The sequence below is a fragment of the Muscardinus avellanarius genome (genome assembly GCF_963383645.1).
Source record: "Muscardinus avellanarius genome assembly, chromosome: 3".
In the NCBI taxonomy this organism is placed as follows: Eukaryota; Metazoa; Chordata; class Mammalia; order Rodentia; family Gliridae; genus Muscardinus; species Muscardinus avellanarius.
The window spans coordinates 82,114,712-82,136,496 of NC_137788.1; the positions used below are offsets into that span (position 1 = coordinate 82,114,712).

At 39.9% G+C, this 21,785-nt stretch overlaps 1 protein-coding gene across 1 annotated transcript; it reads left to right on the forward strand.

The window, feature by feature from the left end:
* Positions 1–445: 445 nt before the first annotated feature.
* On the forward strand, positions 446–21,550 carry LOC308260148 (protein SPO16 homolog; the record flags this gene model as incomplete). The annotated part of the gene is made up of 5 exons (XM_080691469.1): positions 446–514; positions 16,536–16,629; positions 19,859–20,027; positions 20,416–20,494; positions 21,416–21,550. 5 exons carry the CDS (start codon positions 446–448, stop codon positions 21,548–21,550), a joined length of 546 nt encoding a protein of 181 aa, XP_080547595.1.
* Between the last annotated feature and the right edge of the window lie 235 nt (positions 21,551–21,785).

Sequence of the window (21,785 nt, forward strand, 5' to 3'; positions counted from 1 at the left end):
CTGGGTTCCATCCCCAGACCTGCAAAAAAAAAAAAAAAAAAAAAAAAATATTCCCATTACCCTAAGTTTCTTTCTCTTTTTCTTTCCTTTCCCTTTCCTACTTCCTTCCCTTCTTACTTCCTCTCTCTTCTTTCATGTGTGTGGTACTGGGAATTGATCCCAGGAGTTACACTTATAATCTACACCCCCAGCTCTTTTAGTTTTCTTATTTTGAAATAGGGTCTCACCAAGTTACTGCATACTGGCCTCGAACCAGTGATCATCCTGTCTCCACCTCCCAAGTACTGGAATTACAGGCTTGTACCAACATGTTTGGCCCCCCAAGTTTAATTTCTACATCTCTTTTACCTATTCATTAAATAAACATTTCTGTAATATTCTTTTTGTCTTTTTTTTTTTTTCAGATTGTGGCAGTTAAAAGCCAGCCTGATATAAAAACGTACAGATGGCTGAAAGAGATGGAAAAGAAAAAATAAAATGGACAACCACAATTATCATTAGCTCGTCTCTTAAGGTAACGGGATATTTGGGACACTAATCTTTCATTTAAAAATTTTAAGTAATTTTTATATAGTCGGGCGTAGTGATGCAGGCTAGGAACCCCACCATTCAGGAGGATCACAGTTCACAGAAAGCCTCAGCTACTTAGTGAGGCCCTTTGCAACTCAGTGAGACCCTGTTTCAAAATAAAGAATAAAAAACAGGGCTGGGGGTGTAGCTCGGAGATAGAAAGTTCCTGGGTTCCATCCCCATTACTGCAATAAATAAATAAATAAATAAATAAATAAATAAATAAATAAATAGTTGTTCTTAAAGTTTTTTTAAAATAATTTTTATATAGAATCACATTTGTTTGGGGGGGTGCTGGGGATTGAACCCCTAAATATTCAACCTCTGAGCTACACCCCAGCCCCATTTTAATTTTTATCTGGAAACAGGTTCTCTCTAAGTTGCTGACAGCCAAGTTGCTGAGGCTGACTTCAAACCTATGAGCCTCATGCCTCAGCCTCACAAGTACTAGAATTATAGCTATGTGCCACCCTGCTTGGCTTTCTTTTTCTTGTTGTTTTACAGTACTGGGGACTAAACCCAGGGGCATTCTACCTCTGAGCTACACTCCCAGCCCTAGTTTTTATTCTTTATTTTGAAACAGGATCTCACTAACTTGCAGAGAGCCTCACTAAGTAGCTGAGGCTGGCTGTGAGCCTGAGATCCTCCTGTCTCAGCCTCCCAAGTACTGGGCTTACCTCTAGTTTGATAAGAAACTCACTACTTTCTGAGGCTGCCCTTGAACATGAGATCCTCCTCTCTCATCCTCCCAAATACTGGGATTAGAGGCATGTACCACCACGCCTGATTTAGTCACATTTTAGAATCCCTAGCTTCAGTATCTACAGTTAATTGTGGGAAGCAGGACGTATGTAAGCTAAATGCATTTTAAAGCTAAATTATGACCTTTTTTTTTTTTTTTTTTTGGTGGTACTGGGGATGGAACCCTTCTACCTCCAGGCTACACTCCCAGACCTATTTTACATTTTTATTTGGAAATGGAGTCTCTTAAGCCAGCAAGGCTGGCTTCAAACCTGTGTGATCCTCCTGTCTCTGCCTCCCAAGCGCAGGGATTACAAGCGTGCGCCACCACGCCTGGCCTTAATTATGAACTTTTTACATTCATGTTCAACATCCTTTTTCCCTGAATCTTTAAAGGCTGAACATTTTCTAAAGTTCCTTTTATTCTTTCTAAGCCTTCTTTAGTAGAGAAGTTAAGATGTTCTTGCCTCATGTGATGGCCCATGTTTGTAATCCCAGTATTTAGGAAATTGAGACAGGAGAATTACAGATTTGAAGCCAGCCTCAGCAATTTAGTGAGGCTCTTAGCAACTTAGACTCTGTTTCAAAATAAAAAATAAAGTAGGTCTCTGGGTATATCCTGGAAACAGAGGCCCTTTGAGTTCCATCCTCAGTAACACACACACACACACACACACACACACACACACACACACACACACAATGTTCTAAAGCCAGGTGTGGTGGCACATGCTTGTAATCCCAGCATTTGGGAGGCAAAGACAGGAGGATTGCGGTTTGCAGACAGCCTTGGTTACTACTTAGTGAGGCCCCTTTGGAATTCAGTGAGATCCTGTTTAAAAATAAAGAATAAAAATAGTGGTGGTGGTGTAGCTCAGAGGTAGAATGCCCCTGGGTTCCATCTCCAGTATTGCTAAATAAATAAATAAATAAATAAATAAATAAATAAATAAATAAATAATCTAGAAACAGAAACTCAAACTCTGTGTGTGTGTGCGCGCGCGCATGGAGGGGGGGTTAGGGAAAGGCAGGTAGAGACAGGGACAAGAGAGAATTCATGTTTCTCTCTTGTTTCTGTAGCTTTTCCAGACTGATCTGGAGAGGAGGAACAAGCAACCCATGCCAATTTGCACAGAGCAATTATCTCTAGATTATTTATGTATATGTAATATATATAATTTTTATATTATATATTACTTAGTATGTATTACTTATGCATTAATGTAATAATATATTACAGTTATATATAAGATGTGTGTGTATATTTGTAACTAGATATTGAACCCAGGGGCATTCTACCTCTGAGGTACACACCCAGACCTGTTTTATCATTTATTTTGAAACAGGGTCTTGATAAATTACCATGCACTAGCCTAGAACCTTTGATCTGCCTCTCTTAGCTTCCCAAGCACTGGGATTACAGGTGTATGTCACTGTGCCCAGCTATAAGTAATACATGTTATATATAATATATGTAGTATATTACCTGTGTACTATAATATGTATGTGTAAAATGTATATACACATGTAATATACATATATATCATATATGTATACACACACACACTTAATGATTTTGTGTGTGTGCGCTATTGGAATTGAGCCCAGGGACATTCTACCTATGAGCTATACCCCCAGGCCTATTTTACTTTTTATTTTAGAACCTGGCCTTCACTGAGTTGCCGAGGTCCCCACTAAATTGCTGAGGCTGGCCTAGAACTTGCAATCCTCTTAACTCAGCCTCCTGGGATTACATGCGTTCACTACCACCCTGCTTACTTAAGAATTTTTTAGACTTAAACAACCAGAAACTGATCTTGTTCACTCTTAGCAACATTGGAAGGAGGCTGTTTTCATGCAGTTTGGAGAGGAGAGGGATAGGAAGTTTAATAGCTGAAGGGAGTCAGTCCACAACACTTTATTCAAGCCATAGGACTTCTCCAGTGTCTGATAGTTACACTATACAGCAGCTGTATCAGGCTAAGGGGCAGGAAATTATTCTCCCTAGTCAAGAGGCAAGAATAAGATGTAGGACATTTTATACCGACGGTCTCCTCTTTGCCTTAACCCCTGCTTCAGCCTGTTGGCTTCTACCATCCAACTCCACACATACACTAGTTTGTTTGTTTGTTTGTTTGTTTGTTTGTTTGTTTTACGGTGCCGGGGATGGAACCCAGGGGCATTCTACTTCCAAGCTACACCCCCAGCCATATTTTTTATTCTTCATTTTGAAATAGGGTCTCACTGAGTTGCAAAGGGCATCACTAAGTAGCTGAGGCTGTCCACGAACTGCGATCCTCCTGTCCCAGCCTCCCAAATGCTGGGATTACAAACGTGCACCACCATGCCCAGCTTATACTCTAGTTTTTTTTTTTTTTTTTTTTTTTTGCTTTTTTGTGGTACTGGGGATGGAACCTAGGGGCCTTCTACCTTCGGGCTACACTCCCAGACCTATTTTATATTTTGTTTGGAAACAGGGTCTCTTAAGCCAGCTGAGGCTGGCTTCGAACCTGCAGGATCCTCTTGTCTCAGCCTCCCAAGCATGGGGATTACAAGCGTGCGCCACCACGCCTGGCTTATACACTAGTTTAATACAGCCTCAAACATCACTAGAATTTTGCATTCTTCTTTTTGCTAGTCTTCTGGAATCTATGCTTCTTTTCTGTTTTTATAGCTTTTCCAGACTAATTTTGAGAGAGTGAACTATCAATTCATTGTAATTTGCCAAAAGCAACGATTTCTAGTTCATTAGTTTATTATGTTTTCTCATCTTGCTTTGTACTTTCTATTTGTCCCACTGTTCCTTTGTATGTGTGTGTGTGTGTGTGGGGGGGGGGTACTGGGAATTGAACCCAGGGGCATTCTATCTCCGAGCTACAACCACAGCCCTACTCTTTCTTTCTTTCCTTTCTTCTCTTTCTTCTTTCTCTTTCTTTCTTTCTTTCTTTCTTTCTTTCTTTCTTTCTTTCTTTCTTTCTTTCTTTCTTTCTTCTTTCTTTCTTTCGTGGCATGGGGGTGGAACCCAGGGGCATTCTACCTATTAGCTATACCCACAGCCCTACTTTTTATTCTTTATTTTGAAACAGGTTCTCACTGAGTTGCAAAGCACCTCACTAAGTAGTTGAGGCTGTCTGCTGTGTCCTCCTGTCTCAGCCTCCCAAGTGCTGGGATGACAAGCGCAAGCCACCACGCCCGGCTCTATTTTCTGTTTTGAAACAGGGTCTCGCTGAGTTACAGAGGGCCTAAGTAGCTGCTGCTGGCTGTGAACCTGTGATCCTCCTGTCTCAGCCTCCCAAGGACTGGAATTACAAGTGTGTGCCACCACTCCAGGCACTATTCCTATGTTTCTTTTTTCTCCCCTTTCTTGCTTCATGTTTATTGATAGTTTTTTCATTTTTTCTCATACTTTCTTTGGAAATGATGCATTTTATTTCTTTTTTTTGTGTGTGGTACTGGGGTTCCTTCTACCTCTGGGATACACTCCAAGACCTATTTTATATTTTGGAAACAGGGTCTCTTAAGCCAGCAAGGCTGGCTCCGAACCAGCGTGATCCTCCTGTCTCTGCCTCCCAAGCGCGGGGATTACAAGTGTGCGCCACCACTCCCGGCTTGGTTTGGTTTTTTGATACTGGGGATTGAACTCAGGGGCATTCTACTTCCAAGCTACACCCCCAGCCCTATTTTTTATTCTTTATTTTGAAACAGGGTCTCACTGAGTTGCAGAGGGCCTCACTAAGTAGCTGAGGCTGTCCGCGAACCACAATCCTCCGGTCTCAGCCTCCCAAATACTGGGATTACAAGCGGGCACCATCATGCCCGGCTTATGTTTTTGTTTTGAAATAGTCTTACTAAGGGTTGGTGAGAGTCTTGCTATGTTACTGACACTGTCCCTGAACCTGATACTCCTGTCTCAGTCTCCTAAGTACTGGGATTACAGGCATGTGCCACTCTGCCAGGCTGGAATTCTAGAGTTTTAATATGTAGATTTCTTTTTATCTTTTGAGGCTTCAGAAGTCTGTGAATTGGTGTCACTTATCAGATTCTCATCCATCATCTCTACTACCTCTGTCTTATCCTCTCCCTCCTTCCCTTCTTAGCTCCTAGTAGATGTGTTAAGTCTTTTCATGTCCTCCATGCAGCTTTTTTATGGTGTGTGTGTGTGTGTGTGTGTGTGTGTGTGTGTGTGTGTGTAGTACTGGGGACTGAGCCTACAGACATTCTACCTCTGAGCTACACCCCCAGCCCTACTTTATATTTGTATATTTGTTTTGAAATAAGTTCTCACTTGGGTGATGAAAGTCTCACTATTTGCTGAAGCTGTCCTCAAACCTGCAATTCTCCTGTCTCAGTCTCCCAAGCACTGGGATTACAAGCTTGCAGCACCATACCCAGCCTTTTTTGTTTGGGGGAAACAATAATCAGTCTTCTTGTCCACAACAGTAATTTTCTCTTTAGTCCTGTTAAATTCACAGCTAAACCGGGAGTGGTGGCACATACTTGTAATCCCAGCATTTGGGAGGCTGAGACAAAAGGATCGTGGTTCTCTGACAGCCTCAGCTACTTAGTGAGGCCCTTTGCAACTCCATGAGATCCTGTTTCAAAATACAAAATAAAAATCAGGCTTGGGGGTGTAGCTTGGAGGTAGGATGCCCCTGGGTTCCATCCCTAGTACCGCAAATAAATTAAATAAATAAATAAATAAATAAATAAATAAATAAATAGGGCTGGGGGTGTAACTCAGAGGTAGAATGCCCTGGGTTCCATCCCCAGTACCGGAAAAAAAAAAAAAAAATTCACAACTAAATGGACTCAATGCTCTAGTCTTTACAAAAGGCAGATCTTTCTAACATCTAACTTTATTATTGATGATTCATTACACAAGCATCAGACACAGACAAAACATTTTTCCCTGGAGAAGTCAGAATTGTCAGACAGAACTTGCAAAAGTGTTCCTAAAAACAACAAATAACTCTTCTTTTTCATGTATTTTGGTTGGGGTTACACAAGTGTGTTAGTCAGCTTTTTGTCACCTCAACAAGTACCAGAAATATATAACTGAGAGGAGGAAAGGTTTCTTTGGGCTCACAGTTTCAGAGGTTCAGTCCATGTGGGCTGACTCCATTGCTTTGGACCTGAGGTGAGGCAGGACATCATGGTGGGAGTCAGGGCCCAGGAAAGCTGCTCAGCACATGGCAGCCAAGGTGCAGAGGGAGAGAAAGGGGCCAGGGTGGATACACAGGCCCCAGGGCATACTCTCTCTTGGTGACCTGCGTTCTCCAACCACATCCCACCTGCATACACTCTCCACCTCCTCCTGGAAATCCATTCTGATTATTAATTCATTTGATGAATCGTGAGGTGAGCGCCCTCATAATCCAGCTCCTTCCCAAAGCCCTGCCTCCACACAGCTGCACTGGGGACCAGGCCTCCAGCACAGGAGCCGGGGACGCTCCCGATCCACACCCAGCCCACCTGTGCCCTGCCACCATCCAATGCAGACTACCTTCGTTTTACATTCTCCTTGGGCTTTGGTGTTCTTTCCAAGAAAGGGGTAGGGCACCATCAGTTTTATTCCACTAGTCCTATTTTTAATATTTTAAATGATGCTTCACTTAATCTCCTCACACATAAATCTTTTTGTATATTTTTTTTTAATTTTAGAATAGATGGATAAAAAATGAGAGTACATTTCAAAGACTTTTGATATGCATTGCCAAATTATCTTCTAAAGAGTTTTCACTTATACTACATTTGCAGTGTATGTGAGTCCTATAAACTTCATGTTTGACACTCCAAGTTTTTCATGTTATAGAAATATTTGCATATATATAATTATTATTTTTTTGGTAATGGCTATTGGAGCCAGGGGTATTCAACCTCTGAGATATACTCCTGGCCATATTAATTAAGTAAGTAAATAAATGAATTTATTTTGTGTGGTACTGGGGGATTGAACTCAGGGGCATTCTAACTCTAAGCTACACCCCAGCACTATTTATTTATTGCATTACTGGGGATGGAACTCAGGAGCACTCTACCTCTGAGTTATACCTCAACCCTATTTTTTATTCTTATTTTGAAACAGGGTCTCACCAAGTTCCAAGGATGTAAGTAGCTAAGGCTGCCCTTGAACCTGCAATCCTCAGCCTTCCAAGTACTGGGATTACAAGCGTGCACTACCCACCTGGCACTTTTTTATTTTTTATTTTGAAACAGGGTCTCATTAAATTGCTGAGAATCTGGATTAACTGCTGAGGCTGGCCTCAAACCTGCAATCCTTTTGTCTCAACTTCTCAAGTATTGGGATTATAGGAATATAGGCATGTGCCACCACACCTGGCTAGATATTCTTCAAGTTGAGGAAATCCCCATCTATTCCTAGTTTTCTAAGAGTTTTTTTTTTTTTATGAATGTGTGTTGAATTTTGTCACATACTTTTCCTTCAGCTAAGGATGTGATCATGTGATTTTTCTTTTTTAGCCATTTGATATGATGGATTACATTAATTGCTTTTCACTTGTTGAACCAGCCTTGCACACCGGGATAAATCCCACTCAAATATATAACTTATTTTTATACATTGTTGGATTTTATTTGGTTTGGTTTAATTTTTGTTGAGAATTTATGCATCTGTGTTTATGAGAGATATTGGTCTATAGTTTTCTTTTCTCACAATGTCTTTGTCTGGTTTGAGTATCAAGGTAATTCTGGCTACATAAAATGAATTAGGAAATATACCTCTGCTTCTGTCCTCTAAAAGAGATTGTAGAGAGTTGCTATAATTTTTTCCTTAAATATTTGATAAAATTCACCAGTAAACCAATCTGGACCTGATGTGTTTTTTTTCTGAAAGATTATTATTATCTTAATTACCTTAACAAATACAAGCTTATTCATATTGTCTCTGTCTTGTGTGAGTTTTGACATGTTGTGTTTTTCAAGGAAATTGTCCACTTCATCTAGGTTTTATTTATTTTAATTTTTTTATTTTTTGATGGTACTAGGGTTCCTGGAAACCCTTCTACTTCCAGACTACACTCCCAGACCTATTTTATACTTTTTTTTTTTTAGTGGTACTGGGGTTCCTGGAAGCCCTTCTACCTCCGGGCTACACTCCCAGACCTATTTTTACATTTTTATTTGGAAACAGGGTCTCCTAAGCCAGCGCACGTGGCTGGCTTCGAACCTGCGCGATCCTCCTGTCTCTGCCTCCCAAGCGCGGGGATTACAAGCGTGCGCCACCACGCCCGGCCCTATTTTATACTTTTTAAAAAAAATTTGGAAACAGGGTCTCTTGAGCCAGCGCAGCTGGCTTTGAACCTGCGCGATCCTCCTGTCTCCACCTCCCTTGCATGGGGATTACAAGCGTGCACCACCACGCCTGGCTTCATTTAGGTTTTAAAACATGTCTATTTGGGATTCTAAATGCTTCTTCTTCACTTCTATTTTTTTTAGCCACACCCCCAGTCCTATTTTATTTTTGTTTTAAAACCTCTTGCTAGGTTGCTGAGAATATTGCTGTGTTGCTGAGGCTGTCCTAGAGCCTGCAGTCCTCCTGTCTCAGCCTTCCAATCTGTACTGGGATTACAGACACACCTAGCTCTCCTTCACTTCTGAAGGACACTTTCATAGAGTACAGAATCTAGCTTGGGTTTTTTTCACCAATTTAATTGCCTCGCTCCAATCTCTTGTTGCTGGCATGGCTTCTGAGGAAGAGTCAGATTGAATTCTTACCTTTGCTCCTGTTATATGTAAGAGATTTTTTTTAATCTTCTGGTTTCTTTGTGTGTGTGTGTGTGTGTGTGTGTGTGTGTGTGTGTGTGTGAGTGATATTGGGGATAGAACCCAGGGGCATTCTACCTTTGAGCTACACCCCCAGCACTATTTTTTATTCTTTATTTTGAAACAGGGTCTCACTAAGTTGTAGAGTGCCTCACTAAGTAGATGAGGCTGGCTGTGAACCTGTGATCCTCCTGCCTCAGTGTCCAAAGTATTGGGATTGCAAGTGTGTGCCATCACACCCGGCTGCTCTTCTGGTTTATTTCCACAGTTTCTTTATCTTTGAATTTCTGCAGTTTATGTATGCTACACTTAAGTATGATTTTTTTTTTTTTGCATTTGTCTGGTTGGTGTTCTCTGAACTTCCTGGAACTGTGATTTGGTGTCTAATTTTTTTATTTTTAAATTTAATTTAATTTTATTTTTGCAATACTAGGGATTGAATCCAGGGGCATTCCACCTCCAAGCTACATCCCCAGCCCTATTTTTTATTTTTTATTTTGAAACAGAGTCTCTCTAAGGTGCAGAGGGCCTCACAAGTTGCTGAGACTGGCCATGATCCTCCTGTCTCAGCCTCCCACGTACTGATATTAAAAGCATGCACCACCACACCCGGCTTTGGTATCTGATATTAATTTTGGGAAAATTCTCAGTCAGTTATTGCTGCAAATATTTCTTTTGCTCCTTTCACTCTTTCTGATCGTCCCATTATGTATGTGTTAGGCCTTTTGTAGTTGGTGTCATAGTCCTTGGACAAGGATTAAGAAGTAAGGCACCGAGAGCTGGGCCTGGTGCACATGCCTATAATCCAGTACTTGGGAGGCTGAGAACTGCAGGTTCACAGCCAGCTTCAGCAATTTGGTTTGACCCTCAGCAACTTGACAAGACCTGGTATGAAAATAAAAATAAAATAGGGCCGGGGTGTAGCTCGGAGGTAGAATGACTCTGGGTCCAATCCCTATTACCACATGAAGAAGAATAAGGAGAAGGAAAAGGGGGAGAAAAGAAGGGAAGAAAGACAGAAGAAAAGAAGGATTATTAATAAGTTATTTAAGAAAGTAGGCCTGGTGTCGTGGCACATGCTTGTAATCCCAGTACTTGAAAGGCTGAGTCTGGAGGATTACAGGTTCCGGGATAGCCTCAGCAAGTAGTGAGACTCTCATCAACCTAGTGAGACCTTGTTTCCAAATAAAAATTAAAAAATAAGCCAGGCTTGGTGGCACACACTTGTAACCCCAGCATTTGGGAGGTTGAGACAGGAGGATCATGGTTTGTGGACAGCCTCAGCTACTTAGTGAGGCCTTCTGCAACTCAGTGAGACCCTGTTTCAAAATAAATAAATAAAATAGGGCTGGGGTTGTAGCTCTGAGGTAGAATGCCCCTAGGTGGTTCCATCCCCAGTACCACACACAAAAGAGAAAACAAATTAAAATATAGGGATGGGGCTATAGCTTAGAAGTAGCATTCCCTGGGTTCAATAATCCTTAGTCTCACACACACACACACACACACACACACACACACACACACACACACACACACACACACACAGAGCCAGGGGGCTGAATCAGGAAGATCATAGGTTTGCCACCAGCCTTAGGAATTTAGCGAGGCCCTCCATAACTTAGTAAGACTCTGTTTCAAAATAAAAAAAATACTGCTGGGAGTGGGCTCAGAAGTAGAATCCTCTTAGATTCAATTTTCAGTAAAAAAAAAAAAAGGAAAGGAATGAAGGAAAGAGAGAGATAGGAAGGATTTCTTAATTTCTGTTAAAGTGTTTCTTCAAATTATTGTGTGTGTGTGTGTGTGTGTATTTTATTGGGGACTGAACCCAGAGGCATTCTACCTTTGAGCTACACTCCCAGCCTGATTTCATTTCTTATTTTGAAACAGATTGAAACATCAATCTTACTGGGTTGATTTGAGTTTCCCTACTTACTGAGGCTGTCCTCAAACCTGCGTGTCCTCAAATCTGCGATCCTCCTGTCTCTGCCTCCCAAGTACAGGAATTACAGGCGTGTGCCACCACACTCAGCCTAAATTGTTGTTTTTTTTTTTTCAGTACTGGGGATGGAACTCAGGGCATTCTACCTCTGAGCTACACCCTCAGCCCTACTTTTTTATTCTTTATTTTTGAAATAGGGTCTCACTGAGTTGTAAAGGGCCTCACTAAATAGTAGCTGAGGCTGTCCACAAACCGTGATCTTCTGGTCTCAGCCTCCAGAATGCTGGGATTGCAAACATGTGCCACCACACCTGGCTTAAACAAGTTTTTTTAAACTATATTCTTCAGAGCCTTTAATATATACAAATGCATTGTAAAACCCCGCAAAGAAAACAATATTTAATGTTTTTCAATTCTATCTGAATAAGAAAGTTTTTTTTATATATTATCAGACTAATGTTCTTGAAATATTTTTGGAAAACCTAGTTTTATATTCCTAATTATTTTGATTAAATCAACTTTTTTTTTTGGTGGCACTGGGGATTAAATCCAGGGTCATTCTACCTCCAGGCTACACTCCCAGCCTAATTGTATTTTTTAATTTTGAAACAGGGTCAAATTTATTCTTTATTTTGAAATAGAGTCTCACTAAGTTGTGGAGGGCCTCACTAAGCTGATGAGGCTGGCTGCAAACCTGTTGTGATCCTCCTGTCTTAGCCTTCCAAGTACTAGGATTACAAGTGTACACCACAATGCTTGGCTGAAATCAACTTTTACACTTCCCATTTTTCTCAATTTAGTGGGATTTTTATTTTCTTTTTAGTGTGTGTGTGTGTGTGTGTGTGTGTGTGTGTGTGTGTTACTAGGGGTTGAACCCACAGGCATTCTACCTCTGAGCTCTATCCCCAGCCCTATTTTATTTTTTAGCTTGACATAGGGTCTTACTAGGTTGCTGAGGTCTCACTAAGTTCCTGAGGCTGGCCTTAAACCTTTGACTCTCCTGTCTCAGCCTCCCAAGTACTGGGTTTATAGCTGTGCACCACAACACTCGGCTATATTGTCATTTTGTAGTTGGCTTCCCTTATAGGATATGATTGAAATTGCTTAATATAGCATATATGGGCCTCATCATCTGGAGTTTTTCCTAACACTGTAGCCAAATTAATTAATATACACCTTCCATACTCATCAGGTAAGAATCATACTTTCAGGTATGAGTATATTTCCCTTTGTTATTTTTTCTGTCTACACTCTTCCCATTTTCATCTTTTTCTTCATTTATCTTCTTTATGCACTGCTTTTTCCACTTTAAAGATTTAAATTTAACCCAATTTTTAGAAAGCATCCCTGACTCTCATATTTTTTATGTCCTTTGATATTGTTTCTGGGTCTTTGCCAGAATTTTCGACCATATCTTTCATCTCCTTGAACATAGTAAGCATGGCTTTGTTAAGGTATGTAACTGATAGCATCATTACATGGATCCCCTATGGGTCTATTTTTGTTATATATTGTTTCTGATAGTTCTCTTTCATGTAGTCTTACCTGTTTGTGTGTCCGTTTTATTTTCCGTTGTGCCAGAATTTGTATTGAAGAGATAAGAGAAATAATTTGAGGCCTAGAATAATTTTAGTTTCCTCTAGAGAAATCTTAAGTCTGTGATAGAATTAACCCCCTACTGCCTTATTTACCAAGTAAAAAAGAATTTGAATTTCAGACGATCAATTCATTTAATGTAAGTATGTCTCAAATATTACATAAGATATACTAAAAACATATTCTTTATAATACAGATTTAACTGGACATTATCATTACTTGTGTTTCTGGGGATTAGACCCAGGGGTTTTCTACTTCTGAGGTACTCCCCAGCCCTTATGTTTTTGTTTTGAAATAGGGTTTTCCTAGATTGCTCAAAGTCTCACTACATTGCTGAAACTGCCCTTTAACCTGCAGCTTAAGGTTAAATAGTTTAAGTTTGAGGCTGTCTCAGACTCCAAAGTACCTGTCTTACAGGCATGTGCCACCACACAGGGCTTTATTTTGTGTGTGTCTGTAGAGGGATACTGAGAATAGAACCCAGGGGCATTTTACCGCTAAACTACACCTCCAGACCTTCTTACTTTTTATTCTTTTATTTTTTTGTTTTGAAACAGTCTCGCTGGTTGCTCAGTCTTGCTGTGTTGCTGAGGCTGTCCTCGAAGCTTTGGCCCTCCTGTCCCAACTTCCCAAATGTTGGGATTACAGGCATGTGCCACCATACCAGGTTTGTTATGTATTTTTATTTGCTGAATATGGTGATCCAGTCCCTAAATTGTCTGTTGTATATGATGAAATGTCTCCTGTGCGTCTAGAGTGGCACTAGCTAGGAGAGAATTGAGAAGTGGCCGCTCAGGTTTCTGTTGTTCTGTACCTCAGCAGGCCTGACTGAGGAGGCCTGAGTGAGAAAGCTTGCTCTAGGAGCGTTTCTGCATGGGGTGTGGGAGTCTAGTAAATTAGTTTTACCTTAATACAGCTGCAGGGACTCGCTGGTGTGACGCTGGGCGCATTCCCTGGGAGAGCTGCTCCACTTTTGTCAGAAGCTCTGCTTGGCTTCTCTTCTGCCTCTGCCTGAATTGGTAGATGCCCTCAGGGAAGAAGTGGCCTACATGCTGGGGTCATATCTTTGAATTTTTGTATAGATCTTGGCCTTACAGTGTTTCACTATTCTGCTAGCTTTCTGATGCATTCAAGCAGATTTCCTTTTAATTTTCCAGGTTTTCAAGTTGCTTTCAGCAGGAGAGTTGGCCTAAATTACTTAATCTGCCATTTCTGGAAGCAGTGTACAATTTTAAAACTGACGAAGAGCCACAGTTGAACTCTAGTTCAGGATCCAAGTAGCACAAAATACTCTCTTTAGTAAGGAAAGGAAACATTTTATACATAATTTTAGACTATGTGTTAAAATATACATGTTTTGAAGGAAAATATAAAATTAGTCTTCATAAGGAATTTTTATCCACCTGGAGACTAACAAGCTTAAATTTTAACCAATTAGGAAATACTATTAATCATTTAGATTTTAGTTTCTTGGGACTATGATTTAATTGCTTGGGTAGAAAAGAAAATGAGGTGATTTTTGACACAGCATTGAAACCAGAAGGTAATAATGCAGTCTTCATATGTGTTTTCTGGCTCACCTTTTAAAATATATTAAAGCAACGAATGTAAACAGATGAACTGGAGAATTTCTTGTCTTGTGTGTGATGATCTGTATCTGACACTTTGTGCTTCTGTCAACCATGTAAGAAATATACCACCGCCTGTTTTCCACAGGTGCACATTAATGTATTTCAGAATCCATTTCCAAGCAGTTGTGTGTGTGTGGGGGTACTGGAGATGGAACTCGAGGCATTCTACCTCTGATTTACACCCCCAGCACTATTTTATTTCTTATTTTGAAACAAGGTGTCATTAACTTGAGGAGGCTGGTCTCAAACCCCAAAGTACTGGGATTACAAGCATGCACCACTATGCCCAGCTTCTAGGTTTTTTTTTTTTTTTTTTTTTTCTTAGTACTGGGGTTTGAACAGGGGCATTCTACCTTCAAACCCCACTTCCAGCCCTATTTTTCACTTTGAAACAGGGTCTCACTAAGTTGTAGAAGGCCTCACTAAGTAGCTGAGGCTGGCCCATGAACCTGCGATCCTCCTGTTTCAGCCTCCCCAAGTACTGGGATTACAAGTGTATACTACCACACTTGGCTTGCAAATAATTTTTTAAACAATTTACATTTGCTATGGTTCTTGTGGTTTAGTTCTTTCATACTGTTTTTTTTTTTTTTTTTTTTTTGGTGGTACTGGGGTTCCTGGAAGCCCTTCTACCTCCGAGCTACACTCCCAGACCTATTTTTACATTTTTATTTTATTTTATTTTGGAAACAGGGTCTCCTAAGCCAGCGTGTGCGGCTGGCTTCGAACCTGTGAGATCCTCCTGTCTCTGCCTCCCAAGCGCAGGGATTACAAGCGTGTGTCACCACGCCCAGCCATACTATTCTTAACTTCTGTCCCTTAATAACATTTCTATAGTACATTAACTTATTTCCAAATTTATAATCAGTGTTTCAGTAGGAATATATATATTTGGTACTGGGGATTAAACCCAAGGGCATTCTATCTCTGACTTATACCCCTAGCCCCATTTATTTATTTTTGTTTCACTACTTGCTAAGACTGTCTTGGAACCTGCCATCTTCCTGTCTCAAACTCCCAAGTACTGGAATTACAAGTGTGCATCACCATACCTGGCTTTTTGATTTGTGTGTGTTTATGTGTGTGTGTGTGTGTGTGTGTGTGTGTGTGTGTGTGTGTGTGGTACTGGGGATTGAACTCAGGGACATTCTGCCTCCAAGCTTCACCTCCAGCCCTATTTTATTTATTTTAAATAAATAAAAATACAGGGTCTAAGTTGTGAAGGACCTGAGTTGCTGAGGTTGGCCGGGAACCTGCAGTCCTCCTGTCTCAGTCTCTTTCAAGCATGTACCACCACAACCAGCTTTTGATATTCTTTTTACAAAGTGTTTTTCTCAGTCAGTTGTGGTGGTGCATGTCTGTAATCTTAGTACTTGGGAGGCTGAAACAGAAGGGTTGCAGGTTGAAGGAGAACTTCAGCAACTTAGCAAGACCCTCCACAACTTAGTGAGACCCTGTTTAAAAACAGAATAGGGCGCCGGGCGTGGTGGCGCACGCTTGTAAGCCCCGCGCTTGGGAGGCAGAGACAGGAGGATCGCGCAGGTTCCAAGCCAGCCGCGCGCGCTGGCTTAGGAGACCCTGTTTCCAAATGAAAATGTAAAAATAGGTCTGGGAGTGTAGCCCGGAGGTAGAAGGGCTTCCAGGAACCCCAGTACCACCAATATATATATATACACACACACACACACATATATATATTCTATATATATTCTATATATATTCTATATATTCTATATATATTCTATATATATATGTGGTAATAATATATATATATATATATATATATATATATATATATATATATATATATATATATATAAATAGGGCTGTGGCTGTAACTCGGAGATAGAATGCCCCTGGGTTCAATTCCCAGTACCATAAAACAATAAAAATAAAGTGCTTTTTTTTCTTGTTTTTTTTTGTTTTTGGTGGTACTGGGATTCCTGGAAGCCCTTCTACCTCTGGGCTACACTCTCAGACCTATTTTATACTTTTTTGTTTTTGGAAACAGGGTCTCTTAAGCCAGCACGGCTGGATTCGAACCAGCAAGATCCTCCTGTCTCCACCTCCCAAGCTCGGGGATTACAAGCGTGTGCCACCACGCCCAGCTGAAAGTGTTTTGGTTTTTTTTCAGAAATAGTAGATTTTCTATTTTGATGATCAAATCTGTAAGTAGTATATTATTAAATAAGCTGTTAAACTTTTAATTTTAATTAGCTATAATAAAATTAATATAAGTATGTCTTAAGTTTATGTTTCTGAATTTTTTTAGAGTTATGAAATTGCGACTGCTTTAGAAAATCAAAGCCACAAGATTCGATACTCAGATTCAGTGGAAAATGGATCAATTATATTTTCTCTTTCTGGTACAGTATATTTACTAACTGCCTTGATATAATTTTTTAAAAAAAATTTGTGGGTATAAATTTTAATAATTGTATACAAGTCATTAACCATATAATAGTTTAAATGGTTCCTTTATGGGAGATATAAATCTATTAAGCTTTGTGGTTGCTGCAGAAGCAGTTGCAGCTGGCCAATGAGAGAGTATATTACTTTGTAGGTTACAATTGTTAAAATAAAGCTGAACTAATGGAGTCTGGTAGAGAGTAGGAAAAACTACTTGCTTTGGAACTGAAATGAAAACAGAAAAAGCCACTTTCCCAGCAATAAGTAATAATATTAAAATGTTAACTATACTAGCAGATGCCAACAAGACATCATTTGTCAAAATTTATATACAAAAAATAAGAAGCTAGGCATGGTGATACATGCCTGGAATCCCAATACTTGAGAGGCTGAGACAGGAGAATCACATGTTCAAGGACAGCAAGTAGTGAGACTCTTATTAACCTAGTGAGACCTTGTTTCAAAATAAAATAGTAAAATAGGGTTGGGGGTGTAGCTCGGAGGTGGAAGGCGCCTGGGTTCCATCCCCAGTATCACAAAAAGAAAAAAGAAAAAAGCCAGAAACAGGTATGGTGCCACATGCCTGTAATCCTAGTACTTGGGAGGCTGAACTAGGAAGATCACAGGTTTTAGGAGACTTTTTTATTCAGTAACTTTTTTTTCCTAGACTAAGAGACTGCCCACATGAAAGTAATGACTAATTTTAGATAGAAGATTAGCTATATTTATTTTGGTGGTACTGGAGGTGGAACCCAGGGGCTTTTCTACCCCCGGACTATACTCCCAGACTATTTTTTTATATACTTTTTTGGAAATAGGGTCTCACTAAGCTGCTGAGAGCCGAAGTAGCTGAGGCTGGCTTCGAACCTGTGCGATCCTCCTGTCACAGCCTCCCAAGTGCTGAAATTACAAGCGTGTGCTACCATGCCCGGGTTGAAGATTAACTATATTTAAAAGTTAATATTTTAGGCAGGGAGGCTGAGACAGGAAGATTACAGGTTTGCAGTCAGCCTCAGCTACTTAGTGAGGCCCTCTGTAATTTAGTGAAACCCTGTTTCAAAATAAAGAATAAAAAATCAGTTGGGAATGGAGCTCAGAAGTATGGGTTCCACCCTCAGTAGAGAAAAAAATTACTGTTTTTTTTTTTTTAGAAAGGATATTCCAAAATATACGAATAGCCACATGGAAAAGATACACTTGGCAAAATCTCTAGGAAGCAGTATGGAATTTCAGTGCCCTCTCTCAGCCCACCATCATCCACACACCTCCATGTGTTCAGCAACACAGAAGCTCATATAATGATTTTTTAAAGGCTAGATATCAGCCAGGCATGGTGGTGCATGCTTGTAATCCCCGCTCTTGGGAGGCTGAGACAGGAGGATCACACAGGTTCAAAGCCAGCCTCAGCTACTTAGTGAGGCTCTCAGCAACTTAGTGAGACCGTTTCCAAATAAAATATAAAATAGATCAGGGGTATAGCTCAGAGGTAGAAGGCCCTTGGGTTCCATTCCTAGTACCACAACATTTTTTTTTTAAAAAAGCTAGATATCAACTAAAAGGCAGTCTAAACAAATCTTCAGTTATTTTTTGTAGAAACCTCTCTACCAGAATGTAAGTAATTATATAAATTATTACACTCTGTGAGCATCAGATATCTGGGATTTTTTAAACAGTATGAAGCTTGGAAGAATGGTCCAAAAGGGGAACTTGATTTAATTATCAAGATGTAGGGAAGCTCATGGAGACGTAGGGAAGCCTGGCACAGCGGCACATGTCTGTAATCTCAGTGTTGGGAGGCTAAACAAGACGATAGAAAGTTTGAGGCCAGCCTCGGCAACTTAGTGAGACACTGTCTCAAAATAAAAAATATAAAGGAGTAGGGGTGTAGCTCAGTGGTAGAGTCTGAGGTTCACGCCCCAGTGCACATGCCCATACATACCCCCACACACTCTGTAGTGTAGAGATGTGAAAAGTGACTACATGATATAATAACTGAATGGACGTGGACAACTGACAACCTTCCTCCATAAGATGAGAATAACAATTCTTTATTGGGTTTGTCAGAAGGATTAAATAATGTATATAAAGTGGGCAAAACATATAGTAGGTCACCAGAAATACTTTTTCCCCTGGAGGGCTCTCTATTCAGCCAAGGAGGGCGAGTTTGAGGCAGCACCACTTTCAGCCTGGAGATCTAAGAGCTTCTGAAAACACCTGCCTTCCAAAACCTCTGCCAGAGTAGAGGCCTACCTGCAGCCCTCCTTATAAAAATCCTAATAAAAATCTCCATGACTCACAATTGTAGTTTTATGATTTCAGGAGCACTTATTTTTCCCCACACAGTTTTTTAAAGTTAATTTTTATTATATACTATTCAGTAAGCTCACACAAAATCATAAACATTCTTAAAATCATAAAAACACTCATTAAAACATATAGTTTTTGGCCGGGTGTGGTGGCACACACTTGTAATCTCAGCACTTGGGAGGCTGAGACAGGATTGTGGTTCAAGGACAGCCTCAGCTACTACTTAGTGAGGCCCTTTGCAACCCAGTAAGACCATGTTTCAAAATAAAGAATAAAAATTAGGACTGGGGGGTGTAGCTTGAAGGTAGAAGGCTCCTGGGTTCCATCCCCAGTATGTATGTATGTATGTGTATATATATAATTTAGTGAGACCGTATTTCAAAATAAAGAATAAAAAATTGGTTGGGGGTGGAGCTTAGAGGTAGAATGCCCCTGGGTTCGATCCCCAATACTGAAAAAAAAAAGCTTTTCTCTTAAATATTTAGAACAAGTCATTTTATATAGAGCACTTCAAAGAATTACCTAAATCATTTGGCTCTATAACAATTATTAAAAGTCAGAGACAAAGCCAGGCGTGATGGCACACATTTGTAATCGCAGTACTTGGGAGGCTGAGACAGGACCACCACAGGTTTTAGCCCAGCCTCAGCAACTAGAGCTGGGAGTATGGCCCAAAGGTTGAATGTCCCTGAGTCCAAACCCCAAACCCCAGTAAACACACACACACACACACACACACACACACACACACACACACGACGTTATAATTTCTATTCCTTATGAGTTAGAATGGTCTTGACATTTTTTGTTAAAACTATTTTTATTGATTCTTGCTTTCTATATGACGAAGTGGCTTTATGTTATATTTGCCTTTCCTAGGAGTTGCATTTTTATTGATGGATGCTAAAGAATGCATTATGTCCACTGAAGAAATATTTCTAACCAAAATTGAGAAGTTTATTAAAATTCACCAAAATAGTTTCTTAGTTCTGTTTGCTGCCCTCCATGGACCTGAAGAATGGAAACTGATGTTCAGGATTCAGCAAAGGTATGGAAAATATCTACAAACTGCTTTCTCTTAGACCGTATTGTGCTTACTTCAGTTCTTCATTCTGATAGGCAGGTGAGTCTTGTGTTGCTATAAGGTAAATTCTATGTTAACCTGCCACATTTAATGAAACCTGTTAACTAACCTAGTAACTATTCTCTATGAATCATGATGGCCAGGATTCATGCTGCTTTATGGACTTCCCCCATAAGACTACACCAAAAGCGAGCCCTTTTCAGTCAGTTAAGTTCTGGCAATAAAGCCACCTCAAATCCTCGTGTGACAGAAGGCAGGGTGTGAATGTACTTATGGTAAGCAGCAGAGGTTAGTCTTCTTTACACCTATTTAAGTTACACCATCTGTTTAACAATGCATTTTTTTTTTTCAGATTCCTGGGAAGTAACTTACGGATACTTCCAGTACACAACACAGTAAATGCAGTTAATCTTATGTGTACCATAGCTAAGGTAAGTCATCTGGGGAAAAAGACACATCAGTACACTATTTTAAGGTGTGTGTGTGTGTGTGTGTGTGTGTGTGTGTGTGGTACTGGGGGTGGAACCCAGGGGCTTTTCTACCCCCGGGGCTATACTCTCAGACCTATTTTATACTTTATTTGGAAACAGGGTCTCAGTAAGTTGCTGAGAGCCTCACTAAGTAGCTGAGGCTGGCTTCGAACCTGTGCAATCCTCCTGTCTCAGCCTCCCAAGCGCTGGGATGACAAGCCTGAGCCACCATGCCTGGATATTTTAAAGATTTTAACTTCAAGTTGCACACCCTTTTCAGTAGGATTGACAAATACCATTTTTGTTCACCTCAGAAAAGTTGCTGTTTCACCCACGCAACTTTTCCCCAAGCCTGAACTTCTCATTTCTTCTCGTTTGGTAGACATTACCCACTTTTGACTCATTTGGGGTTAAAAAGCTTTTGACCATATGTATACATTATGGTGGTCCTACTGGCTACTTATATCTTCCTTCACATTCTGAAGTGTTTGTATCAGTCAGATTGTAGTCATGAACTGTGTGGGTACAAACATTTATTTTTATGGAATATCCTCCACTGGTTGTTTACTTTCTTTTCATCTATGTTCTTCTATGTGGAGTATGTCCAGACACACTCAGCTCTCCTAGGCAGTTAGGTTTTCCTTCTTACATTTGGAACATATCCCCATTAAAGGAATTCTTACATTATAATACTTTTGGCTTTCATGTTTGAAATTCCTTGAAGATAGAAATCAGATATTCTTCTCTCTAATAAGTCATATGTATTTTAGATCATATAATCAAGAGATGTTTGCTAAATGAATTAAAGTTAGAATTTTTTTAATGTGACTGTGAAAAAAAATCTTGTTTCTTTAAATAATGCTGCCTGTTCGTGTCTTCTAGACTACCTCCAAACCATACATAGACAGCATCTGCTATAGAATGATAACAACTAAAGCTTACATCATAGAGCAAAGTCCTGTTTGGAAAACACTTCAAAAGATTAAACTGGGTAAAGATTCCATTAACCCACATTAGTATCAATTATTAATGTTCTCTTTGAATGTAAAAATTATATGTTAAATTATGTTCAAATATATACTTTAAAGATACTTATACTGACTTAAAATAATAACATGTATACATTTGAAAGTTAATTTTAGGAGTTTTGTTGAATAATTTATAACATTTAGAAAATAACTTGTACATATAAAACTTATGGGGCTGGGGATATCGGTCAATGACAGAGCACCTCCCTAGCATGCATGAAGTC